General features: G+C 36.7%; 1 protein-coding gene across 1 annotated transcript in view; it reads left to right on the plus strand.

Annotated features, from left to right (window-relative positions):
• LOC135221361 (putative neural-cadherin 2) overlaps positions 1-25,585 on the plus strand; it is a 559,152-nt gene that overhangs the window by 486,647 nt on the left and 46,920 nt on the right. The window contains exons 2-3 of the mRNA XM_064259162.1: positions 2,639-3,989; positions 10,711-10,944. Of these exons, the coding sequence (XP_064115232.1) occupies positions 3,134-3,989; positions 10,711-10,944 (1,090 nt within the window). The 5' untranslated portion in view covers positions 2,639-3,133. The remainder of the gene's footprint in view (positions 1-2,638; positions 3,990-10,710; positions 10,945-25,585) is intronic.

Consider the following 25,585-nt stretch of genomic DNA (forward strand, 5'->3'; position numbering starts at 1 on the left):
TAACACAGCAACGGCGATCTACAGCTTGTTGTGGGATCCGAACCACATCGAGAAATGAATTTCTATCGCCAGAAATCAATTCCTCTGATTCTGTTGAAAGTATATGTTTCAGAAGATCAATTCAAAGGGGGAAAACTGTTATGAAAAAGAGCTTGTTAACGAATGCGTTGTTTTTGAGAAAAAGGAAATATAAGAATGAAAGTTGTGCTGAACTAAGCAGGACTGCCTGGAGACGTGTCTCCATCATTTCCTTAAACTTTCCGGGAGAGAAAAAAAAAAAATCAAGGAGGGTGAATTTCCAGGCTGGCGAGTTAAGGGTGGAAATATTTCTGTAAGTGTAACGTTACAACAAACGAATTTGCTATGGAGGAAGTAAAGAAAGCATCCATCAAGCACTTTCTATGTTATCCTTTCTTTAATTTGCTTAATAATCTGTTATTGTAAGCTTTTTCATACCAACCTATTGTCTTCTATTCTCTTCTCTTGACCAAATCGTGTGTTATCGCTTACTCTGCTTATCTCCACATTTACCATTCATTTGTTCTTCTTACACCATGTACGTTAAACACATAACTCATCTAAACCGCTTCAACCTAACCATTTTAGTTTTCTGTGAAAAAAAAAAAAAAAATTGTGCCTGCCTTGTCTGTCCCGCACTTTTTCTGTCCGCCCTCATATCTCAAAAACTACTGAGGCTAGAAGGCTGCAAATTGCTATGTTGATCATTCACACTCCAATCATCAAACCTACGAAATTGCAGCCCTCTATCCTCAGTAGATTTTTTTTTTTTTTTTTTTTATTCAAGGTTAGAGTTAGCAATAATCGTCCGTCTGGCGACAATATAGGCCAGGCCACCACCTGGCGGTGGTTGAAGTTTCATGGGACGCGGCTCATACAGCATTATACCGAGACCACCGAAAGGTAGATCTATTTTCGGTGGCCTTGATTATACGCTGTACAGAAAATTCGGTTGGGCCGATGAAACGTCGTCGCTTGTTTTATCTGTTTATTCGTTTTTAATCAATTATCTTGACTTATGTAATGAATAACACCTAACGGTGATATAATGAGCAAAGTTGAACAATAATAATATTGTTACGCTGTAATATATCTTAGCTGTAATGAAGTTAATTCAATTATAGCGTATCAGATTCCTGTTTGGAATTACTCCATTGAATTCCTCAATTAATTATATACTTGATGCAACACAAACTAAGGTTATTATCTACAGATAGTAATTAAGTTTAATCTGTATCAGAATACTAAACAGACTCAAGGTATCGTCTGGAGATAATAACTTGAGTCTTTGTTTTGTCAGCAATGTTATTAACTTAGTAATTCAAAACAGGTATCTGAAATGAATTAGGTACTATAGTTAATATTTATTTCTTAGATTTCCTTAAAGTAACTAACAGTCTTTTGATGTAACCTTAATATTCTGTATTTCTGCCTTCAAATGGCTTCTCTAAGTGGCAGATAACTACCGTAATTAACTTATATTACTAAAAAAAAAAAACTAACTCTAATTCTCCGGTATAGAATTTCACCTGAGAAATGGAAGTGGTTTGTATCGGAGCGAGACAGAGAAATGCTGATAATTTGAAATTATATAAATTCGTTTAGTAAATTAATTTCGCTTCTCATTATGATGAAACATGAAATATCAAAAGTTGTTCAGTATGAAAGTGTATATATATATATATATATATATATATATATATATATATATATATATATATATATATATATATATATCAGTCCCCAGCAAGTGTTTTTTTTTTACCTTGGTTGAGACCAACCACAGTCTACTACGCACCAGGTACATGGTTCACTATTTAGATCGATAGATGATTTCTAGAATTTCAGGAAACTCTAACCCACTCTGTATAAAAGTCACTGCCAAATTCAACCTTGAACATATTAATGGAAGATGAGATATCGGTGTAAATAACTTCCTTATTATTAAGGGCTCATAAGTAGCACGTCGAACAGCTTACAAGCTATGCTATTTCACGTTCGTCTTACGCAAATCGTATCGCTTCTAATGCTTCAAGAACATTCTTCTCCTTTATCTCTGTTATTTTTCTATTGGCACCTATGTATTCCTCGTCTTTTTTCGTGCAATCTTAGTAGAATTATCCATCATTGCCATCTACGTATCACCCTCTTCATGTGGTCACATAAGTCTTATATAATCTCATGAATATTTTCCCCTTCAGCTCGTTTATATCTCCTCTTCTTTTTTATCTCCTCTTCGTGCTACATTCCCCACTCTTTAAGCCCCTTTGAGTAAAGATTCAGTAGGTATTAGGGAAACATTGCTATCTTTCTCTACAGTATTAATCTTTTATACTTTCATAAATATTCAACATCTACACTTCACTTCCTTAAAGGAGAGCTGGCCTAAAAGACTATTTTTAACATATATTTAACATATATTTTAAACATTGTTAACGTCACCTAAAGCATACATTTGCCGTGAGAAAAGAAACACAAAGTTAAACCACGAAAATTTTGACAAATTCCTTAACAAGACAGATAAAAACCACACGAATGTTTGCTGCTATTCGAAACTTTTATACTCTATGTTTCTTGTACATTATTCTTTGTATCATTTTCTTTCGTTATTCTTCTCCAGGCCCTGGACAGAGACCCCCCCTGGGGCAAGCCCACCTGGAAGGTGCGGGTACAGGTGCGGGACGGGCAAGCCCTCTGGAGTCGACCTCGCAACAAACGCCAAGTTCTTGTTTCCAAATTAGGCCCAAGTTCCCCTCCCGAGTTGAGGCCGAATTTAGACATCTCGCATGAAGGGAGATCAGAGAGGTGGGAAGCTTTATCAAATAAGAGGAGGGCAAGAAGGAGAGATGGAGAGGAGGAGGAGGAGGAGGCTGAAGTTCTGCAGAAAACGGCAAGAAGAAGAGCGAGAGAAAAGCGCGCGCAACGACGCGCCACCTGGCTGAAATGGAATGAAGAGTCACCACCAGACGCGACGCGGGGTCCTGGAACCGCTCACCAAAAGCGATACTTCTCGAAAGCCGCTTCCAGTACCCGATTACCGGAGACTTACAGCGGCACTGAGAATAGAGTAGTTGCCAATAAAGAGAGGAGGGAGGAAGACAGTATCGTCACCGAGATGGCACAGCGCTCGGAGATAAAGGCTGATGACTTGCCCGTGAGCGCCGAGGAACAATCGATGGAATCTGGAAGCGACTGGAAATATATAGGCGGCCATAAATCTCAAGACCATAACAGCGTAAGGCAGATCGTTACCATACTAAACGAAGGGGAAAAGATGGAGAGGTCCTCTCGTCTACTTGATAGCGCGGGACGCCATCAGTCTCCATCTGTAAGACAGGAGAGTTTAGGCGCAGCGGAAGTCGGCGGCGTAGACGAGAAACGTAGAGCGATTAGACAGATAGATATGTCCTACGAACAAGATTTACACTACTTTCACAAAGGCATCAAGTCATTAACGGGGAATGGGATGAGTAAAAGGATTAAATCCTACATTACTGTCACTAAAGATAAGTCTGGACGTAAAAACCCATTCCAGGGCGTCAGAGGGTCCCCCGCAAATGACCTGACCATCCAGGCGAGTCGAATAGGCCTAGGGATAATTGGGAAGCGCCCCCCGAGACGAGACGACATCCTTCTGAAAGGACTCCACCAGAGGAAGAGGAGGAGGAGGATGAAGAGGGAGGACGACGAAGACCAGACGACATCTTCGGAGGAGCATTACGAACTGGGGAGCTTCGGTCTGGACGGAGGCTGCGAAGAGGAACATCCTTTCAACTCCAAGAACGCGTCCTACGATCCCTCTGACCCCTGGGCCAACACTGACCTCAGCGCCTACGGCAGCGGCGGCAGGATAGGTCGGGTTCACCTGGCGGAGGCGGTCGTGACGCTGTTCGTGAAGGACATTAACGACAATCCTCCTGTTTTCCCGAATGCCACGATGTTCGGGGAGGTTCAGGAAAATGGCCCTATCGGTGAGTAGCAGTAAGAACATTTTATGGTTATGCTTTTATTGTTCTATTCTTTTCATTCATAGTAGATGGTGGAATTCAGTATTCTGTATTTTCATGAACAATTCCTTCAAAAGTAATCTTAGTAATTTTTGTAATACCAATAGAATTCTATGTTTATACATTTGATTTTCTTTTCACCGTTCATAGTAGTTGGTGGAATTGAGCGTTCTGTATTTTCATGAACAATTCCTTCAAAAGCAATCTTGGTCATTTTTTTATCATATTTTTTTCATCATTCATAGTACGTGGTTGAATTCAGAATACTGCATATTGTTGAACATATCCTTTAAAAAGATAATCCTATTTTAATATTTTACATGTTCACGGTATGTAACATTTCTTTTCATAAATATTTATTATCATATATATTCACACGCAACCTGCATGCAGGAGAGTACTAGCCAACAGCTCTATTCATAATTCAAGACTTGCTTTCTTTTGGACGTTTATTTTTTTACAAGAAAATGCGCGCAGGCTTCACTGCTGTTTCTCTCTTGTTTTTTCTTAGTTTCCTGTTGAGTAATTTCCATTCATCTTTCTTCCTTAAACTACTTTTCTTCTCGATTACCTGCGAGCGAAGTACTACTCGGTAAGGCCACTCTCATTAATTGCTCATGCTTTTATTTATTTATTCTTTTTATTTCATACGAAAGCTTCAGGGAACGTATTCGGTTTCCAAGCCGGATCGTGCTATCAGTCTTCTTTACACTCTTAGCATGAACAGTCACTTGCAAACTGCAAATATATATATATATATATATAGATATATATATATATATATATATATATATATATATATATATATATGATCAGCAAACAGGATTCCAAAGCAAACGGCAGTCAGCAGTACAGTTAGGTATTTATTATGAGAGACGTTTCGTTTTACTTAAACACATCATCATCGGTCCGTAAAAATTGGGAAAATCCAAAATAAATGATCAAATCAAAATACAGGCTAAATTGAAAACAGCATTGTTTTTAATTTAGCCTGAACTTTGGATTGATAATTTATTTTGTATTTTTCAATTTTTGCAGACCGATGATGATGCGTTTAAGTGACACGAAATGTCTCTCGTAATAAATACCTAATTGCACTATTATATATATATATATATATATATATATATATATATATATATATATATATATATATATATATATATATATATATATTATATATCTGTGTGCGTGTGTGTGCACGCGCTTGATGGTTGCCTCCCACCACACTTGATAAAATGCACTCATCACCACAAACAATGAGTGCAACAGGAAAATAAATTGAGGAGTGCGAGGTTCCCATGACTGAAAACACACACACAGGCTAAAGTGAACTTGCACACTCTCCCATGAGTGACGTCTGTGTACTACACACTAATCCCACCACTGGAGGTAAGACTTGTTATTCCATTTCTCACGGGGATTCGGTGCTTTTAATGGCGAGTGTGTCGAAACAGAATAGCGAGGAAATCGAGAAGTTTGAATGTCACTGTGGCTGTCACTGATACATTTGTTTCCAATTATCTTCTTTTTTCGCTTACTCGGGGAGTAAGCCTACAAACTATTTTGTTATTGTTCTTGTTAGGGGTAGGATAGGTTTGTGGAAGAGCCTGAAACGGTCTGAAAAGGTGTTTGAATTAAAGATACAGGAATTCTAGGATGGGATGTTTATGAATTATTTATTAGAATGAAAATGTAAAAAATAGATAGTGTTTGTTCGTGCTAATAAAATATAGCATATTTATTTTAATTTTCGTTGCTGAAACATGGCTCTGTTTAATTTTAGGTTTTAGTATGTTTTAAGTTAAGTTAGGAATATAATGTTTACAACTTACACGTGACAGGAAGATCTTGCACGCGTCCCGAGTAAGCTGGAGGTCGGATCTCGCCTTGTTTAAGTTGAGATACATTGACATTCGAGACGAGAAGGCAGACATATACGGAATCTTTATAGTTATAAGCTACCATATTTTTCTTTAATCAAAAGAAATTAAACTTTAAATTGCTTTAATAAGAAATTTATTTAGATTTATTCATTTTATCTAAATTAAACTATATTTTTTTCATATATTTTTTTTATTTTATCAATATATTTTATGAAGTTCTTCCCCCACATAACTTCACAGTTGTTGTTTGTATTTTCACTATCTAAGGATATCATTTGGTTCCTTTGATCTTTGCTAATGTTATACATTTGTGAGTAGGAATTTATTGTCAATGAATTCGTAGAAATAAAAATATGGGAATTCAGTTATGAGAGACTGGACTGCAGAGATTTTTATTTCCTGAACATAAATAACCACTTCAGAATCGAATAAGCGAATAATGACAAAAGAATAAAAGGAAATAATAATAAATTGCAGTTGAGAAAATAGGCTAAGGAAGGCAAGTAGAAAACTATTAAAGACGAACTTAAAAGTTTAAATCAGTTTTCTGGGACTTTTATCTCTGCTCCAACCACAATGGGGAATGGTTTAGTTAGTGCAGTTTTGGAGTACTCTGATCACTGAAAGTTTGAAGTCTCTCTCTCTCTCTCTCTCTCTCTCTCTCTTTCTGCTGGCTGATATCTTGGGTTTATAGCCAGTTGGCTCATTCCACAATAAAGGTTGCCAACTGGAGATTGAAAGTGACAAAGAAAGAAATAATATTGTATTTATTCAATTTCATATTTCAGTTGAGAGGTTTGGTCATCCAAAACTTAAAGGTTAAAGGGGAAAATAAAACGAATACTGAAATCTACGAATAGCTATGAGTACTCATAAACGCATAGAGATCTAAACATTAAAAAAAGATCTAAACAATTTACGATTATACGTATATGATGTATGAGAATTTGAAAAAAAAATAGAAAAAAAAATTACCTTATAATACATGATGTATGAAAATTTGAAAAAAAAAAGATTTAAAAATCTACCTTATATATGATAACACGATGTCTTTGAAAAAAAAAATAGATTAAAAAATTCACCTTATTATACATGGTAACATGATCTATATGAAACAAAAAATAGATTTACAAATCTACCTTATACATGATAACATGATATATTTGGAAAAAATAGGTTAAAAAATCTACCTTATTATGCATGATAACATGATATATTTGAAAAAAAATATATAAAAAAATCTACCTTATTATATATGATAACATGATATATTTGAAACAAAAAATAGATTTAAAAATCTACCTTATTATACATGATAACATGATATATTTAAAAAAAACATATTTAATAATCTACCTTATTATACATGATAACATTATATATTTGAAAATAAATAGATTAAAAAATCTACCTCATTATACATGATAGCATGATATATTTGAAACAAAAAATAGATTTAAAAATCTACCTTATTATACATAACATGATATATTTAAAAAAAATTAAAAATATGCCTTATTATACATGATAACGTGATATTTTTGCAAAAAAAACAAAAAAGAAATCTATCTTATTATAGTTGATAACATAATATATTAGAAAAAAATAGATTAAAAAATCTACCTTATTATTCATGATAACATGATATATTTGAAAAAAAAAAATCTGCTTTATTATACATGATAACGTTATATATTTGCAAAAAATAGGTTTAAAAATCTACCTTATTATTCATGATAGCATGATACATGATAACTTGAAAAACAAATAGATCTAAGAATTCTGCTGCTATGCATGATGCATAGAAGAATGACATAGTATATTTTACAGCAACTATGAATGAAGGCCCCAGTCAGCTGGAGAAATTAGATGCGCTGTCTTAATCCTTGGAACAAAGGAACCATGATACGAAGATAGATTGAGCTGTCTAAGATAGATATATGTCAGGAGGGATATTTCAGAAATGTATAGAGAATATAAACTATATAAAGATGATGCCATAATAATGGAATGGGGTAGGTTTTCTATTCTTCATTCTTAGAGAGAGAGAGAGGCAGAAGATGAGAGAGAGAGAGAGAGAGAGAGAGAGAGAGAGAGAGAGAGAGAGAGAGAAAACAAATTTTCTCAATAGAACAACATAGAAGTAATGAATTTTTCTAGGTTTTATATGTATATATATATATATATATATATATATATATATATATATATATGTGTGTGTGTGTGTGTGTGTGTGTGTTATATATATATATATATATATATATATATATATATATATATATATATATATATATATAGAGAGAGAGAGAGAGAGAGAGAGAGAGAGAGAGAGAGAGAGAGAGAGAGACCCCCGATCTATATGCTAAGGAAGACAATCTTGCAAAACTTGAAAAAAAAAAAAAAAAACAAGATTCACAAAATAATTACAATTGACAGAAAGGAGCCCTGTGTCCTCAGTTGGGATTCCAATATCTTTCTATTTGTAAGTCAATAAACTCCTGCGTAGACCGCACAGGAGATTGTTACGAGAACACAGTCTGAAATTGGATATTTCAGCTCATCACCGAATACTTCGATAGGTCTTTTAAGAAGGATATTAAAATGCTCCAGGACAATCTTTGTCGGTTTATTAAGGTCAGAATTCATATTGTTACACATTAGATATTCATAGATTTATTTTTCTAGTTGTTTATGGAATCAAATGGGATTTTTAGAGATCTGAGTCGATCTCCATTTAATTAGATATTATTAGATGCATATATCTTGGGATTGGTTTAAGATAGAGGTCATATTAACATTCGCAAACAATATAACCCCTTAAGATAACATTGCAATCTGTTATAAACTTAAAGAACCTGCTATAACTTTGAAGAAAATCATCTTTTAAGATAATACCACAACCTGCTATAACCTTTAAGATAGTAACCCAACCTATTATAACCTGAAGAAGGTAACCCTTTATGATAACATCCTAAACCATTATAACCATAAAGAATATAACCCCTCAAGTTAACACTACGACTGGTTTCTACGCAAAAGAACTTATAACCTTTTAAGATAAAATCCAAACGTATTATAAAATTAAATAAATAACCCTTTAAATCCCTTTAAAATAACATCACAGTATGCTATAAGCTTAAAAAACGTAACCTCTTCCCCTTTTCAGCAAGATCACAACCTGTTATAAACTTAAATAACATAACCCTTGAAGATAACATCACGACCTGTTATCACCTTAAAGAATATAACCCTTGAAGATAACACCACAACTTGTTTCAACCTAAAAGAACACAACCCTTTAATCTAATATCACAACCTCTTATAACCTTAGGGAGCATAACCCTTTAAGAAAAGTTCACAATCTATAATAACATTAAAGAATGTAACCTTTTAAGATAACCTTTTAACCTATTATAGCCTTAAAAACACAACCCTTTAAGATAACCTCTAAACCTATAATAACCTTAAAGAACGTAACTCTTTAAGATAAAATCCAAACCTATTACAACCTAAAAGAATGTAACCCTTTAAGATAACCTCCAAACCTGTTGTAACCTTAAAAACGCAACCATTTAAGATAACCTCCTTACCTATTGTAACCTTAAAGATCGCAACCCTTTAAGATAACCTCATAACATATTATAATAACCTTAAAAAACGCAACCCTTTAAGATGACCTCATAACCTATTATAACTTTAAAGAACGCAACACTTTAATTATAACCTTAAAAAACGTAACCCTTTAAGATAACCTCCAGACCTATTATAACCGTAAAGAATGTAACCCTTTAAAATAACCTTCTAACCTACCATAACCTGAAAGAACATAACAATTTGAGATAACCTCCAAACCTATTATAACCTTAAAGGACGCAACGCTTTAAGATAACCCCCTAACCTATTATGACCTTTTAAGGACATAGCCATTTGAGACAACACGACAATCTGTTATACCACGACCTCTTGGGACTTACGATCCATACGAAATCAAGACGCACAGAAACATATCAGTATTCGAGTCCTGGACGTGTTGGAATTGAAATTTCCCGAACAATGTTGACCTCAATCACAGGAACTTGGTTTATACCCCGGGGAATAATAGCAGGACGGATTGCTCAGGTACACAAGATCACTTACAAGCCAAGATCTAGACGAAGTTCTGGTCGTGACAGCGGGTTGTATCTCAAATTATAATTTACATTTATATAAATTTATATATTAAGGAACCTCTCTATTAGTTAGGACTCTTCTTGGAAAGGATGGTTAATGGTTTCTTGTTTGGGCGTAAGTACTTTTCTGAACGTATTGTATGTTTTTATTAGTTTTTTCTTCAGTGAATTTTTTTGTCCGTAACTTTTATTACTGGATTAGGTTTGTGAAGGATTTATATATATATATATATATATATATATATATATATATATATATATATATATATATATATATATATATATATACACGTGTGTATATATAAACACACACATACATACACTTTCTCGAAAGGTCGATTCTTTACGTGGAATATTCATGTGTCCCTTTCCTTTACAGTCTCAAACTTTTGTCTAGCCATCTAATCCCCCAAACCCCCCTTCTCTCTCTCTCTCTCTCTCTCTCTCTCTCTCTCTCTCTCTCTCTCTCTCTCTCTCTCTCTCTCGTGTCATTCCAGCCTTCAGACGCTGGATTTATATAGCCCACTTTACCACCCAGGTCCAATTCCCTCCCCCCATCCCAACAAAACCCAAAACTGCAGAAAACTGAAACTCACCTACTTCCTTGCATCCTCGTATCTCCCCACACAGACCTATCCGTCGTCGCCGTATCTGCCTGGGATGCTGACGACGCGAACGAGGGGCGGAACGCCGAGATCACCTACTCCATCGCGAAGAACGGCGTCCACGAGACGACTGGGGAAGACATCTTCAAAATAGACTCCAGGACTGGACTCATCTCCACGGCTGTCTGCTGCCTCGACAGGGAGTCCACTCCCGAGTACCACATCCAGGTCGTTGCCACGGATGGCGGGGGACTCACAGGTGAGAGAGAGAGAGAGAAGAGAGAGAGAGAGAGAGAGAGAGAGAGAGAATATATACCGGTAAAAATGTTCTGTTACAACAGAATTCCATCCCTTATATATAGTATATCCTCTCTATATTTTGGCGTTTTTATGTACTCCTATTATATATATATATATATATATATATATATATATATATATATATATATATATATATATATATATATATATATATATATAGAGAGAGAGAGAGAGAGAGAGAGAGAGAGAGAGAGAGAGAGAGAGACCCGCTGAATATTAATGCATTAGCCGAGCTTAAAAGGGAGAGAGACAGAGAGAGAGAGAGAGAGAGAGCGTGTTGTTTGCCTTAGAGAGAAATGACAATATAATTAACCGGTTTGAATAATTAATCGCTCTGTAATCGCATAAGTGTCTTTTTCAGCGAATCCTTTATCACTTATTAGTCTAATTCGTTAACGTTCATTCCCGATGAAGATCAAGTCGCTCTCCTACCTCACATTTGCGGGGAATTAGTCGCTTGTGGTATACTAAAGCCGCTCACGTAAAAATATTTGTATACGTGTATATATTCCAACTATTTTGCTACGCTTGTGTAAGTATACAAATTCTCAGATTTTATCAATTTGGCTTATAGATTATGCACATGTCCAAGATCTGAAATGGGATATTATTATTATTATTATTATTTTTTTAATTTTTTAATTTTTTAATTTTTTTTATTTATTTATTTTTTTTTTTTTTTTTTTGCTCTATCACAGTCCTCCAATTCGACTGGGTGGTATTTATAGTGTGGGGTTCCCGGTTGCATCCTGCCTCCTCAGGAGTCCATCACTCTTCTTACTATGTGTGCCGTTTCTAGGATCACACTCTTCTGCATGAGGCCCGGAGCTACTTCAGCCTCTAGTTTTTCTAGATTCCTTTTCAGGGATCTTGGGATCGTGCTTAGTGCTCCTATGATTATGGGTACAATTTCCACTGGCATATACCATATCCTTCTTATTTCTATTTTCAGATCTTGATACTAATCCATTTTTTCCCTCTCTTTCTCTCCAACTCTGGTGTCCCATGGTATTGCGACATCAATGAATGATACTATCTTCTTGACTTTGTCAATCAACATCACGTCTGGTCGATTTGCGCGTATCACCCTATCTGTTCTGATACCATAGTCCCAGAAGATCTTTGCGTGATCGTTTTCTATCACTCCCTCAGGTTGGTGCTCGTACCACTTATTACTGCAAGGTAGCTGATGTTTCTTGCACAGGCTCCAGTGGAGGGCTTTTGGCACTAAATCATGCCTCTTTTTGTACTGGTTCTGTACAAGTGCCGGGCATTCGCTTGCTATGTGGTTTATGGTTTCATTTTTCGTATTGCACTTCCTACATATGGGAGAGATGTTCTTTCCGTCTATCGTTCTTTGAACATATCTGGTTCTTAGCGCCTGATCTTGTGCTGCTGTTATCATTCCTTCTGTTTCCTTCTTGAGGTCTCCCCTCTGTAGCCATTGCCATGTTTCGCTGGCTAGTTCTTTAGTCTGTCTCATGTATTGTCCGTGCAGTGGTTTGTTGTGCCAGTCCTCTGTTCTGTTTGTCATTCTCCTGTCTCTGTATGTTTCTGGGTCTTCGTCTACTTTTATCAGTCCTTCTTCCCATGCACTCTTTAGCCACTCGTCTTCACTGCTTTTCAGATATTGCCCCAGTGCTCTGTTCTCGATGTTGACGCAGTCCTCTATACTTAGTAGTCCTCTCCCGCCTTCCTTTCATGTTATGTATAGTCTGTCCATATTTGCTCTTGGGTGTAGTTCTTTGTGTATTGGCATATGTTTCCTGGTTTTCTGATCTATGGTGCGGAGTTCTGCCTTCGTCCATTCCACTATTCCTGCGTTGTATCTGATTACTGGCACTGCCCATGTGTTTATGGCAGAGTGGGTTAGGTCGTCAATGGACTGGTTAAGCAACATTGGGGCTGGTCAGTCGTTGGATGGGTGACCGCTCTCCTCGGCATTGATTCCTTGGGAAAGGATCTTTACCATAATTTCCTCAGTCTACCCAGCTGTAAATGAGTACCTATCTCTGATGGGGTAGGGTCCAGCTATGGGTTAAATAGCAAAACTCAGCAATGATGGAAAGAAATGAAGGAATAAACGACAACGACGTAAATGGAACCTCTGGCAACAGAGGAGCTTCGTCCGGCAGCCAGGTATTCAACCCAATTGAAGGGGAAGACTGTCAGATACTTGGAGGTCGTCATCCAGCAACTGACCACCACAACGACAGTAACCAACAGCCTGAGATTGGATTATTATTATTATTATTATTATTATTATTATTATTATTATTATTATTATTATTATTATTATTATTATTATTAATGATAATGGGAGAAATCACAGAATTGATTCAATACAAAATTCTTTCAATTCTCCTTATGTATATTGGATAGCTGCTTTGTAATACCAGCGTGCCAGAAAGACAAATCAGAGGGAGAATTGAAACAATTTTGTATAAAATCAATTCTGTGAATTCTCCCATTATTTTTAATAAAATATTATTATTATTATTATTCAAAAGACGAAGCTTATTCATATTTAACAAGCCTACAGGTGCAATGACTTGTTGACTTGATATTCAAATCAAAGAATTATGGTGTTCATTAGCATCCAAGGACGTTTTTTTGTCGTGGAGGCGGTTGAGGGGGCGGAGGGGATTTGACTAATTATCTTAATTAATCTCTTCCCTTCCTTCATAATTGATGATCAGGATTTGACTCTGTCAAAACATGTCATTAGCAGCCGGGAAACTCCTTTTCTCTTGGGTTGTCTGAATCGGAATTTTCTATTTTCACATAGCTTCCATAACCTTAGTTTGATATATATATATATATATATATATATATATATATATATATATATATATATATATATATATATATATATATATATATATATATATATATATATATATATATATATATATATATATATTTGTGTGTGTGAGTGTGTGTTCACAAACTCCTGTTACATAAACGAAATCAGTGCGACGATTTTATGATAACTTTAACATTCATTAACTGTGTGTGTGTGTGTGTAGTTTTCTATAAAATATAAAACAAAACTTTTCTGTCCGCCCGCAGATCTTAAAAACAGCTTAGGCTAGAGGGCTGCAAATTGGTATGTTGATCGTCCACCCTACAATTATTAATTAAACTTACAAAATTGCAGCCCTCTAGCCTCAATAGTTTTTAGATTATTTAACGTTAAAATTAACCATTATCGTGCGTCTTGCAACGATATTGGCCAGGCCACCACGGCATGCTGAGACGTTTCATGGGCCGTGGCTAAGAGTTTCTTACAGCATTTTTTACTTGCTTTATTTTGACGGGACTTTTGACGATGTAAATTGCAATTTTCCTCTTTTCCACAAAACTTTTATAATCTAGTGAAGTTTGCTCTTTGGCCTCTCCCATAATGATTTATGCACCTTTGAAAATAATAATAATAATAATAATAATAATAATAATAATAATAATAATAATAATAATAATAATAATAATAATAATAATAATAATGTTACGTTACTGAAAGGCGGTGGTGAAAAAAAAATCATAAAACCCTAACCCTTTATTTCGTATAAGTTTAATTGCATATCCCGTTGGTCTATGAAAAGCTGACAGCAATCTAATTGATTTCATCGCGTTCAAGTGAAAAATTAATTACCGTCTTCAATAAAATCGCTCACAAAAAAACAGAGCAATTAAAAAAATCAAGTCAGGAGAGCCTATGTTTGTAACAACAAACAATTGAAATGTCCAATTTGGGTCACCTGTCAGAGTTTCACAACGTTCCTGTTTTCATCTTGTTTATACATTTTGTCGAGGAGATGGTTTTGTACAGGTGCGAATTCTTGGTGATTTCATTATTTTTTTTTTCTCGATGGTTCTAATTTTTCACTCTTGAAAGCGATGGTAATGAATAACATTGTTGTCATAATCCCATAGACTAAAGCGATACTAATTACATTGACATATTAAATTTTCAGGCTTTTATCTTTTTAAATTTGACCTTGTTGGTGTTAAATTTAAAATATGTATAATACAGACACACACATTATATATATATATATATATATATATAATATATATATATAAATATAATATATAGATATATATATATATATATATATCATATATATATATATATATATATATATATATATATATATATATATAAAATATATATATATATAATAAATATATATATATGTGTGTGTTTGTTTGTGTGTTTGTGTGTGTGGTGTTTGTGGTGTGTTGTATATATATTTTTTATTATATATATATATATATTTAATATTTGTATATATATATATATATATTATATATTATATGTATATATCTATATATGTGTTGGTGTGTGTTGTGGTAAATATATATATTTTATATATATATAATTATATATATATATATAATATATATAAGATATATTATATATATTATAGTCTATATATATGTATGTATATAAAGCCAAATAGCATCTTTAGTGTAAGATATCAAGTCATCACCTCTTCAGTTTAAAATTAGTTTCTTATTTTATTTTATTTATTATTATTATTAATTAATATTATTATTTAATTATTATTATTATTATGTATTAAGTTATTATTAGTTATGATTATTATTATTATTATTATTATTATTATTATTATTATTACTTATTTATTCGAAGGTAAGGCCCTTATTCATACTTGCGATTATAGAGAGTTAGGCATAATTTCGCAGGAACTACGAAATAATAATGATTATTATTATTTTTTTTGCTCTATCACAGTCCTCCAATTCGACTGGGTGGTATTTATAGTGTGGGGTTCCGGGTTGCATCCTGCCTCCTTAGGAGTCCATCACTTTACTTACTATGTGCGCCGTTTCTAGGATCACACTCTTCTGCATGAGTCCTGGTGCTACTTCAGCCTCTAGTTTTTCTCGATTCCTTTTCAGGGATCTTGGGATCGTGCCTAGTGTTCCTATGATTATGGGTACATTTTCCACTGGCATATGCCATATCTTCTTATTTCTATTTTCAGATCTTGATACTTATCCATTTTTTCCCTCTCTTTCTCTTCAACTCTGGTGTCCCATGGTATTGCGAGATCAATGAATGATACTTTCTTCTTGAATTTGTCAATCAATGTCACGTCTGGTCTATTTGCACGTATCACCCTATCTGTTCTGATACCATAGTCCCAGAAGATCTTTGCCTGATCGTTTTCTATCACTCCCTCAGGTTGGTGCTCGTACCACTTATTGCTGCAAGGTAGCTGATGTTTCTTGCACAGGCTCCAGTGGAGGGCTTTTGGCACTGAATCATGCCTCTTTTTGTACTGGTTCTGTGCAAGTGCCGGACATTCGCTTGCTGTGTGGTATATAATAATAATAATAATAATAATAATAATAATAATAATAATAATAATAATAATAATAATAATAATAATAATAATAATAATAATATCCTTTATTTCAGCTCAGGGCCATATACATGGAAGATACAAAATACAGACAGAAACATACACAATCTAGATACATGAGACAACATGATAAAAAAAATGAGTAATCGGCACTTATCCACAAAATAGCTGAAGTAGCATAAAAGCTAGTAATCATAATACTGGTAATAACAGTAAAATATTGGTGAGAAAAAAATATGCATTGAAAGTAATAACAGTTAGTGCACATATATAACTTAAATTTCCACTAGAGACCTTAGGTGGTTACAGTAGTCAGGTCCAGAGGGCTAAATACAAAAATTGAATGTAAAAAAAACTTTAACTTGATAGTAATCACAGTAATAATGAAAAATTAAAATATCAGCAATAAATGTAATAATGACAAAATCTGCAGATGACATCTTACCAGTATAGAGATTAAGTCCTTTAGGGGACAAAGGCCTCATTTTCCCATCTTTCCCACAATTTAGATCTTCTTTTTGCTTCACTCCTTAGGATGCTTTGTATGAGCGAATTGCTGCTGTTTCTCACTCGGGTTACCAGACTGGACATTGTTCGCCTAACAATGATTATTAAATTGTTCAAGTGGTTTTCTATGAACATCTGTGTGGCGGAGTGGTAGAGGGGAGTGTTAGTAAGGCGTCTCAGAATGTCATTGTGCACAACAGTGATGTGTCTCATGGTCTCTCGGGTATAGTTCATCCAGAGGGAGCACCCATAGATACTGTAGCAGTGCGAGCGAAAGAGCAGCAGTTTCAAGTCTCGGTGACAGAAGGCAAACCTCCTTGCAATCATGTTGCCAGTTGCACATAGTTTACGACGCCTCTGTTCAATGTCTGCCGTATCTTTTAGGTCGTCGGTGATAATGTGACCCAAATACGGAAATTCATGCACAAATTCCAACCGATGGTTTCCGAGGAAAATTTGTGGTTCTGCAATATGCTTAAGCGATCTCGGGAGCAGCGACATGCACTGGGTCTTGGTTGGGTGTGAGTTCAGTTTAACATTCAAGGCATCTGTGTATGTATTAAACAGGTATGGAGAGAGAATGCCCCCTTGCCGAAGCCCGTTTAGGGAGCCGAAGGTGTACTATAATACGTTACCCCATTTGACACAGAATTGCTGTGTGGAGAACCAGCAATGTAAAATGCCAATTAGATACAGGGGTGTGCCCCTTTTATGCAGCTTCAGGAAGAGCTTCAGTAGTTTACTCTGTCAAATGCTTTAAACCCGAACCGGTTGTCAGTGGTGTGTAGAAAGGGGAGAAGTCTCACTAGAAGAACCGACTCAAGTATCTTCGATGCGATCGTTGTGATTGCAATCGGCCGGTAGTTGCCAGGGTCAGCTGCATCCTTTAGCTTGTTTTTGATTAATGGTATCAAGTGAACTAAGAGTAGGGAGTCTGGAAGAAACTGGTGAATTATGCATGCATTGAATAGGGCAGCTAGCAAAATGTAAATTATCGGATGGCAGAATTTGAAAGCCTCTGCAGAAAGACCATCACAGCCGGGCGATTTATTATTAGGAAGGCTGATGTTACCTGGCATAATACGGTCTGCAAAACGAAATTGAATGCTGTCAGTAAGGAGGTTATCTACATCCCTTTGGGAATCTTGATCATTTATGCAATTCAGGATATTGTTGAAGTGATCGCCCCACATACTTGCGATAGCTTTGTTTCTGACTGCTTCCCCTACTCTCTGTGATAGCTTTTTAGTTTTGGGATTTAAAGACTGGATATCTTTCCAGAGACAAGGATAATCACCAGATTCTAAGTTTCTAGACATTGCATCGGCTCTTAGTTGTTTTTTCATTTAACCTGCAGTGCTTAAGAGCAAGTTTGAACTGCGCTCTCACCTGTCTCATTAGTAATGCAGTGTGCCCTTCCCGGGGGCTACCATTTTGTCTCCACAGTAAAAACATTCTTGTGAGTATGTATACAGATCTTTAACCAAGTCATTCCATTCAGGTATATTACGAGACTTACCTTGACGAAATCTATAGGCAGTCCTGCCCGAAGCAAGCATAGCAGAGATTATGTTCGAATAGAATTCATTCAGATCCCTCCTGTGGTGGTCATTTCTACAATTTGTGTTAGTACAAAGTAAGGCGTCTGCTGGTTGAACTATTGACCGCAACCTGGTTTCCGTGGTCGCCCTAAAGTATCTGGTTTTCTGTTGGTTTTTAAAATCCCAGTTTACCGCTGGTGGGCGACCAGTTAGGGGGTTCAGGGTAGGGAGGGATGGGGTACTGAATGACACCTGTAATGGGATGTGATCGTAGCCCGTTGCAAGATCATAGCGAATATTGCAGGTCATAATAGAATAGTGAAGTTGTGGAGATGTGATGCAGTGGTCCAGCCAGGAGGTTGTAATAGCGTCCGCTCTATTATGTACATATAAATAGAAGGAGGGAGGGAGGAGCATTACATCACTAATTTGGAGAGCATGATTTTGACAGAAGCGAGTAAGCTCATTATAAAATTGTTTTGTAGGGTGAGAATTAAGGTCCCCGATTATACAAATATGATCAGCAGGAGAATCATGAATAATACTGTGTAACTCCCCTAGGATCATGCAGTAATGATCAAAATTATTGTTATTTTCCCATTTCATATAAACATTAATAATTAGGATTTTAGAGTTCCGTACTGACACTTGAAGCCCCAGCAATCTGTCACTCCTGTAGGTCATCACCTTTATCATATTGTCTAACGATTTGTGCCACAGGAAAGAAAGGCCCCCTTTCGGGCAACCGGCTATGATTTGATCTGTAACTTGCATCGATGAAGTCGAGAAGGTTCTGAAGTCTTCATGAATTGAGTTGCAGATGACAAGGTCATGTGGCCAGATGAGCGTTTCTTGCAATGCAATGATGCCTTTGAAGTTTTTGCAGAACATATTTAGGAGAGAAATGTTCCACTTGAGGCCAAAAATATTCCAAGAGATTATGTTTAATGTATCCATGGCTACTCATGAAGATGGGAAATGAATGCTCTGATCATTTGGGTGGATGGGGGTTAGCCAGGGGGAGTGGGCAGTCACTTGCTGTGGGAGGTTGGCTGGCACTTGCGGTGGAAATGACCTTGGTTGGAGTGTCAGTAAGTTCCCCTGGGGGTGGATGGTCCCGGATTAGTTTGTATCTTGAAACTAATATATTAGGACTGAAATTCTCGCCTTTAAGAATGTCGAGGTGTTGAAATAGGCAGGTAATCCTGTAGGCCACTTTATGTTTACTTCTGCATGGGAGTTCGTGAGAGATGAGTGGGTCAGAGCCATTGAGAAACTTGACTCTCTCCACTATACTATGTGGTCTAGCGTCACCAATGTGCACAGATCGTGAATTGCTACGTGACATCTCTTCTCAGGTGTCGGGCGAGGTGAAACACGAATGTTGGGCTCCGGTCCAGCGGCCAAACGAAAGGTTCTTCTCTTCTTTCTGCTTGTTTGTATCTGCCAGCCGCCAGACCTCTCATGATCACTCTCATCTGCATCTACAATGGGGGTTTGGGGGGAGAGATAGGGTGGGGAGGATTACGAGGGCTGGTAATCATCACCGGAGATATATCTTCCACCAGAGGCACTGGGGAGGGAGAAGAGGTTGGGAGACCAACAGTCCCCTCTGAACGTCCTATAGGTGCTAGGAGGGGAGGAAAAACTGGATGCCGCATTCATAGGAGTCTGGTGGCTATCTGTGTGATTGTCTATCGATCCCTACACTCCTTTGATCGCATCCCAGATCAGTGTGAGGTTTTTTGTTTCCACTGTTTTAAGACTGTCTAGGGATTCCTGTAGTCCTTTGATCCAGGGGGGGGGGGGGCGTTCCAGATTCTTGATAATTTATCATTTGTCTCCTCAATTTTTTCCGAGTTTTTTCCAATTATTTCTGAGAGAGATTTTGTTTTTTAGAAGGCATTTTCTGCCGTGTGGTACACCGCAGGTAGGCTTAGGTCAGCAGGCCCCTTTGGAGGCAGATTGTAAGGGTCATCGGCGTAGATTTCCACCGAGCAGGTCCTTAGCCACTTAGTGATATATGATATTTTCTTGTGAGAGGACAAGCACTAACACATACACTGCATTCTTTTACCCATTTCCCAGGACCAATAGGCCTCGAGTAGCTGTGATTTGAAAGATTTCTAAGGCATTGATTGGAGCAGAAAGAATATTAGTATATCTGCAATTGCACAACACTCTCTGGCTTACACGCCGGGTATTATGTGGAGAAACTATTAACACATTGCTTACTATAAGAGGTATAATCACCATGAGCGAAAAACCCTTCTTTTCTGTGAAGAAACGCGAGAGAGACCTCCAACATGTCGGCCCCCCCCCACACACACACACACATTTTTCGTATTGCACTTCCTACATATGGGAGAGATGTTATTTCTGTCTATCGTTCTTTGAACATATCTGGTTCTTAGGGCCTGATCTTGTGCCGCTGTTATCATTCCTTCAGTTTCCTTTTTAGGCTTTCCCCTCTGTAGCCATTGCCATGTGTCATCGCTTGCTAGTTCTTTAGTCTGTCTCATGTATTGTCCGTGCATTGGTTTGTTGTGCCAGTCCTCTGTTCTGTTTGTCATCCTCCTGTCTCTGTATATTTCTGGGTCTCCGTCTACTTTTATCAGTCCTTCTTCCCATGCACTCTTAAGCCACTCGTCTTCACTGTTTTTCAGATATTGCCTCTGTGCTCTGTTCTCGATGTTGACGCAGACATCTATACTTAGTAGTCCTCTCCCTCCTTCCTTTCATGTTATGTATAGTTCGTCCGTATTTGCTCTTGGGTGTAGTGCTTTGTGTATTGTCATATGTTTCCTAGTTTTCTGGTCTATGCTGCGAAGTTCTGCCTTCATCCATTCCACTATTCCTGCACTGTATCTGATTACTGGTATTGCCCATATGCTTATGGTTTTATCATATTCCCAGCATTGAGTTTTGACTTGAGTGTCGTCTTTAGTCTCTGCATATATTCTTTCCTGATCGTGTCCTTCATCTCTTGGTGTTTTATATCCCCTTCTTCCATTATTCTCAGGTATTTGTATCCAATCTCATTTATGTGTTTGATGTTGCTCCCATCTGGTAGCTTTATCCCATCAGTCCTTGTTACTTTGCCTTTTTGTATGTTGACTAAGGCACATTTTTCTATTCCAAACTCCATCCTGATGTCCCCAGACACAATCCTTACAGTCTGGATTAGGGTATCTATTTCCTTGATGCTCTTACCATACAGCTTGATGTCATCCATGAACATCAGATGGTTAATTCTGTTGCCTCTTTTCTTGAGTTGGTACGCGGCATCTATCTTCTGCAGTACTTTTGTCATGGGAATCATGGCTACTACGAAGAGTAGTGGGGACAGTGAGTCGCCCTGGAAGATCCCTCTCCTGATATTAACCTCTGCTAGTCTTATTCCAGAGCTTGTAAGTATTGTATTCCAGTTGCACATTGTATTTTAGAGGAAGCTGATGGTGTTTTCCTGTGCCCCATATATTTTCAGGCATTCTATTAGCCATGTGTGTGGTATCATGTCGAAGGCTTTCTTATAGTCAATCCATGCCATGCTTAGGAGTTGGTCTTTTGTGCCCTTACACTTCCTTCTGCAGCCTTTCTGTTGGTGGGGGATAGTGTTTGACTCCTCTAGGTAGTTGTATAGCCTTTCACTGATGATACCTGTTAGTAACTTCCACATTATTGGTAGGCAGGTGATAGGCCTGTTGTTACTAGCTATATTTCACTTACTATTGTCTTTTTGTACTAAGGATGTTCTTCCTGTAGTCATCCATTTGGGTGCATGGTGATTTGAGATACAATTCTGGAATTGTTCTGCTATTCGTGGGTGTAGGGCCTTGAAGTTTTTGAGCCAGTATCCATGGACTTCATTGGGACCTGGGGCTTTCTAGTTTGGCATTTTCTTTAGTTGGTGTCTGACTGTGTTTGTCGTGATCTCTGCGAGTCTTTGTTTTATTCTGTTTTTCCTTTCCTCCTTGACTTCCTGGAGCCATGTTGCCTGTTTGTTGTGTGATACCGGATTGTTTTCCCAGAGTCTCTTACTTGGTTCGGCTTCAGGAATTTCTTGGTGGCTGTCTTCCCCTCTTAGTTGGCTGTATAGTCTTTTCTGGTTGGTTCCGAATAGTTTGTTCTGTTGGTATCCCTTATTCCTGTTCATGTACCGTTGGATCTTATGTGCCTCTGTTTTACATCTTCTATTGTGTTGTTTAGTCCCCTCTCTTGTACTTTGTATTTCTCATTGAGATCCTCCCTGGTTTTCTTGTTTCTTAGCCTTTTTTCTGCCATTTCTTTCAGTTTACTCAAGTCAGATCTCATCACCATGATTTGCTTTTCCAGGCGCCTTTTCCAAGGAGGTTGCTGTTTTGGTTTCTGTTGGGTTGGTTGTGTTTGTGGTGTTGGTGTTCGTATCCCCATCAGTTCTGCTACTAATCTTGCTCCTGCATATGCCAAGTTATTTGTTTCTGTGATACTGGTCATGTGTATTATTCCCATTATTTCATTGACCTCACTTGTTTTCTCCCTTAATTTCTTGGTGTTGTAGGCTTTCATGGAGGGGATCTTTGTTCTCTCTGTATCTGGCTCTATCCATTGTCTAATCTTTTCTACCCATTGCGTCCTCTCCGTTACTTTGTCGGTGTTTCTTCGTGTGTCATTGTTTGATACCTCATCATCCCTGTCGTTTTCTGTGGCATCGTCTCTCAGTTCGTCTTCTTGTAATTCATTGCCGTGTGTCATTTCCCTTTCCAGTTCCTCCCTTTCTGTTGGGGAGAGCCAGTTCTTTTTTTTTTATGTTCCTTACTTGGTCTGCCAGCCTCTGCTCTGTTTGGGGGGTGTTATTCCTCTCATTCTAGATGTTGACCAACCTTCTTCTATATCCTCTCTCCATCAGGTTGCTTCTGATGTAGCATCTCCATATTTCCTTATTTTCTTCTCTTGTCCATTTCTTCCTCTGGTTTGCTTCTGTAGCTCCAATCTCAGGCTGTTGGTTACTGTCGTTGTGGTGGTCAGTTGCTGGATGACGACATCCAAGTACCTGACCGTCTTCCCCTTTAATTGGGTTGAATACCTGGCTGCCGGAAGAAGCTCCTCTGTTGCCAGAGGTTCCATTTACGTCGTTGTCATTTATTCCTTCATTTCTTTCCATCATTGCTGAGTTTTGGTATTTAACCCATAGCTAGACCCTACCCCATCAGGGATAGGTACTCATTTACAGCTGAGTAGACTGAGGAAATTATGGTAAAGATTCTTTCCCAAGGAATCAACGCCGAGGAGAGCGGTCACCCATCCAACGACTGACCAGCCCCAATGTTGCTTAACTTGACTTAAGTCCATTGACGACCTAACCCGCTCCTCCACGGCGCCACATTATTTCACACCTATTAAAGCCTTCAGGGTGAAGCCATGAATATGTGATTATAGTCAGTCTCTCTCTCTCTCTCTCTCTCTCTCTCTCTCTCTCTCTCTCTCTCTCTCTCTATATGATATATATATCTATTATATATATATATATTATATAGTATATATATAGTTATATATATATATATATATATATATATATATAATATATATATTATATATTTATATATATATATGTATATATATATATATATATATATATATATATATATATATATATATATATATATATATATATATATGAATAACTTGATCACGAAGTATATAAAACGTGAAGCTATGTATAAATAAAGGTTTTTTTTTGCCACGAAGGGAAAAAATGAAAAAACAAAAAGAGATAGCCGAGTAGTTTTTTAATTTTTTTCTTCGTGGCAAAAAAAAACCTTTATATATATATATATATATATATATAATACATATATATATATATATATATATAAAGGTTTTTTTTTTTTGCCATGAAGGAAAAAAATTAAAAAACTACTCGGCTATCTCGTTTTTTCATTTTTTCCCTTCGTGGCAAAAAAAAACCTTTATTTATACATAGCTTCACGTTTTATATACTTCGTGATCAAAGTTATTCATATATATATATATATATATATATATATATATATATCTATATATATATTATAAATTCTATATATATATATATATATTATATAGAGAGAGAGAGAGATAGAGAGAGTGTAGACATGAGAGAGAGAGAGACTCCGAGACGAGAGAGAGACGAGAGAGATGAATGAGAGAAGAGGATGGAGAGGGAGAGAGAGAGAGAGAGAGGAAGAAAAGGAGAGAGGAGGAGAGAGACTGACTATAATCACATATCATGGCTTCACCCTGAAGGCTTTAATAGGTGTGATATACCAATAAAAAAAAAATAATAATAATAAAAATAAAATTCATTGCATTACTACTAAGTTCATTTATCAAATCTCCACGAAGCCGTCATCAGTCCAAGATTGGAGCATTGTTCTCATAATTGAAGTCTTTCGTTTCTTATATCCTTCCTCAATAGGATCCAATCAGCGAACTCTAACTTCTGTCGTAATCGGACTTCTTTTTTTTTCTATCTTTTTTTTTGGGGGGGCCAGTTCGTCAAGTTGACCAATACGGCTTTGTTATCTGTGTACTCGTCCAGGAAAGGATTACTTCCAGTACTTCCAGATTCTTTCGCAAAACACAGAAACTCAGGCTTCCTCATCTTTTCTACGAAATTTAGCAATCACTTGTGTGTGCGTGTGTGTGTCTATAGCAGACTTTCTGCTTAGTCTTAGTAGGTAGTAGACTCTTGCTTCCTACTGAATGCCCTTGTTTATATATATATATATATATATATATATATATATATATATATATATATATATATCTATATATATATATATAAACAAGGGCATTCAGTAGGAAGCAAGAGTCTACTACCTACTAAGACTAAGCAGAAAGTCTGCTATAGACACACACACGCACACACAAGTGATTGCTGAATTTCGTAGAAAAAGATGAGGAAGCCTGAGTTTCTGTGTTTTGCGAAGAATCTGGAAGTACTGGAAGTAATCTTTCCTGGACGAGTACACAGATAACAAAGCCGTATTGGTCAACTTGACGAACTGGCCCCCCCAAAAAAAAGATAGAAAAAAAAAAGAAGTCCGATTACGACAGAAGTTAGAGTTCGCTGATTGGATCCTATTGAGGAAGGATATAAGAAACGAAAGACTTCAAT

The sequence above is a fragment of the Macrobrachium nipponense genome, chromosome 2 (assembly GCF_015104395.2).
Source record: "Macrobrachium nipponense isolate FS-2020 chromosome 2, ASM1510439v2, whole genome shotgun sequence".
Taxonomy (NCBI): Eukaryota; Metazoa; Arthropoda; class Malacostraca; order Decapoda; family Palaemonidae; genus Macrobrachium; species Macrobrachium nipponense.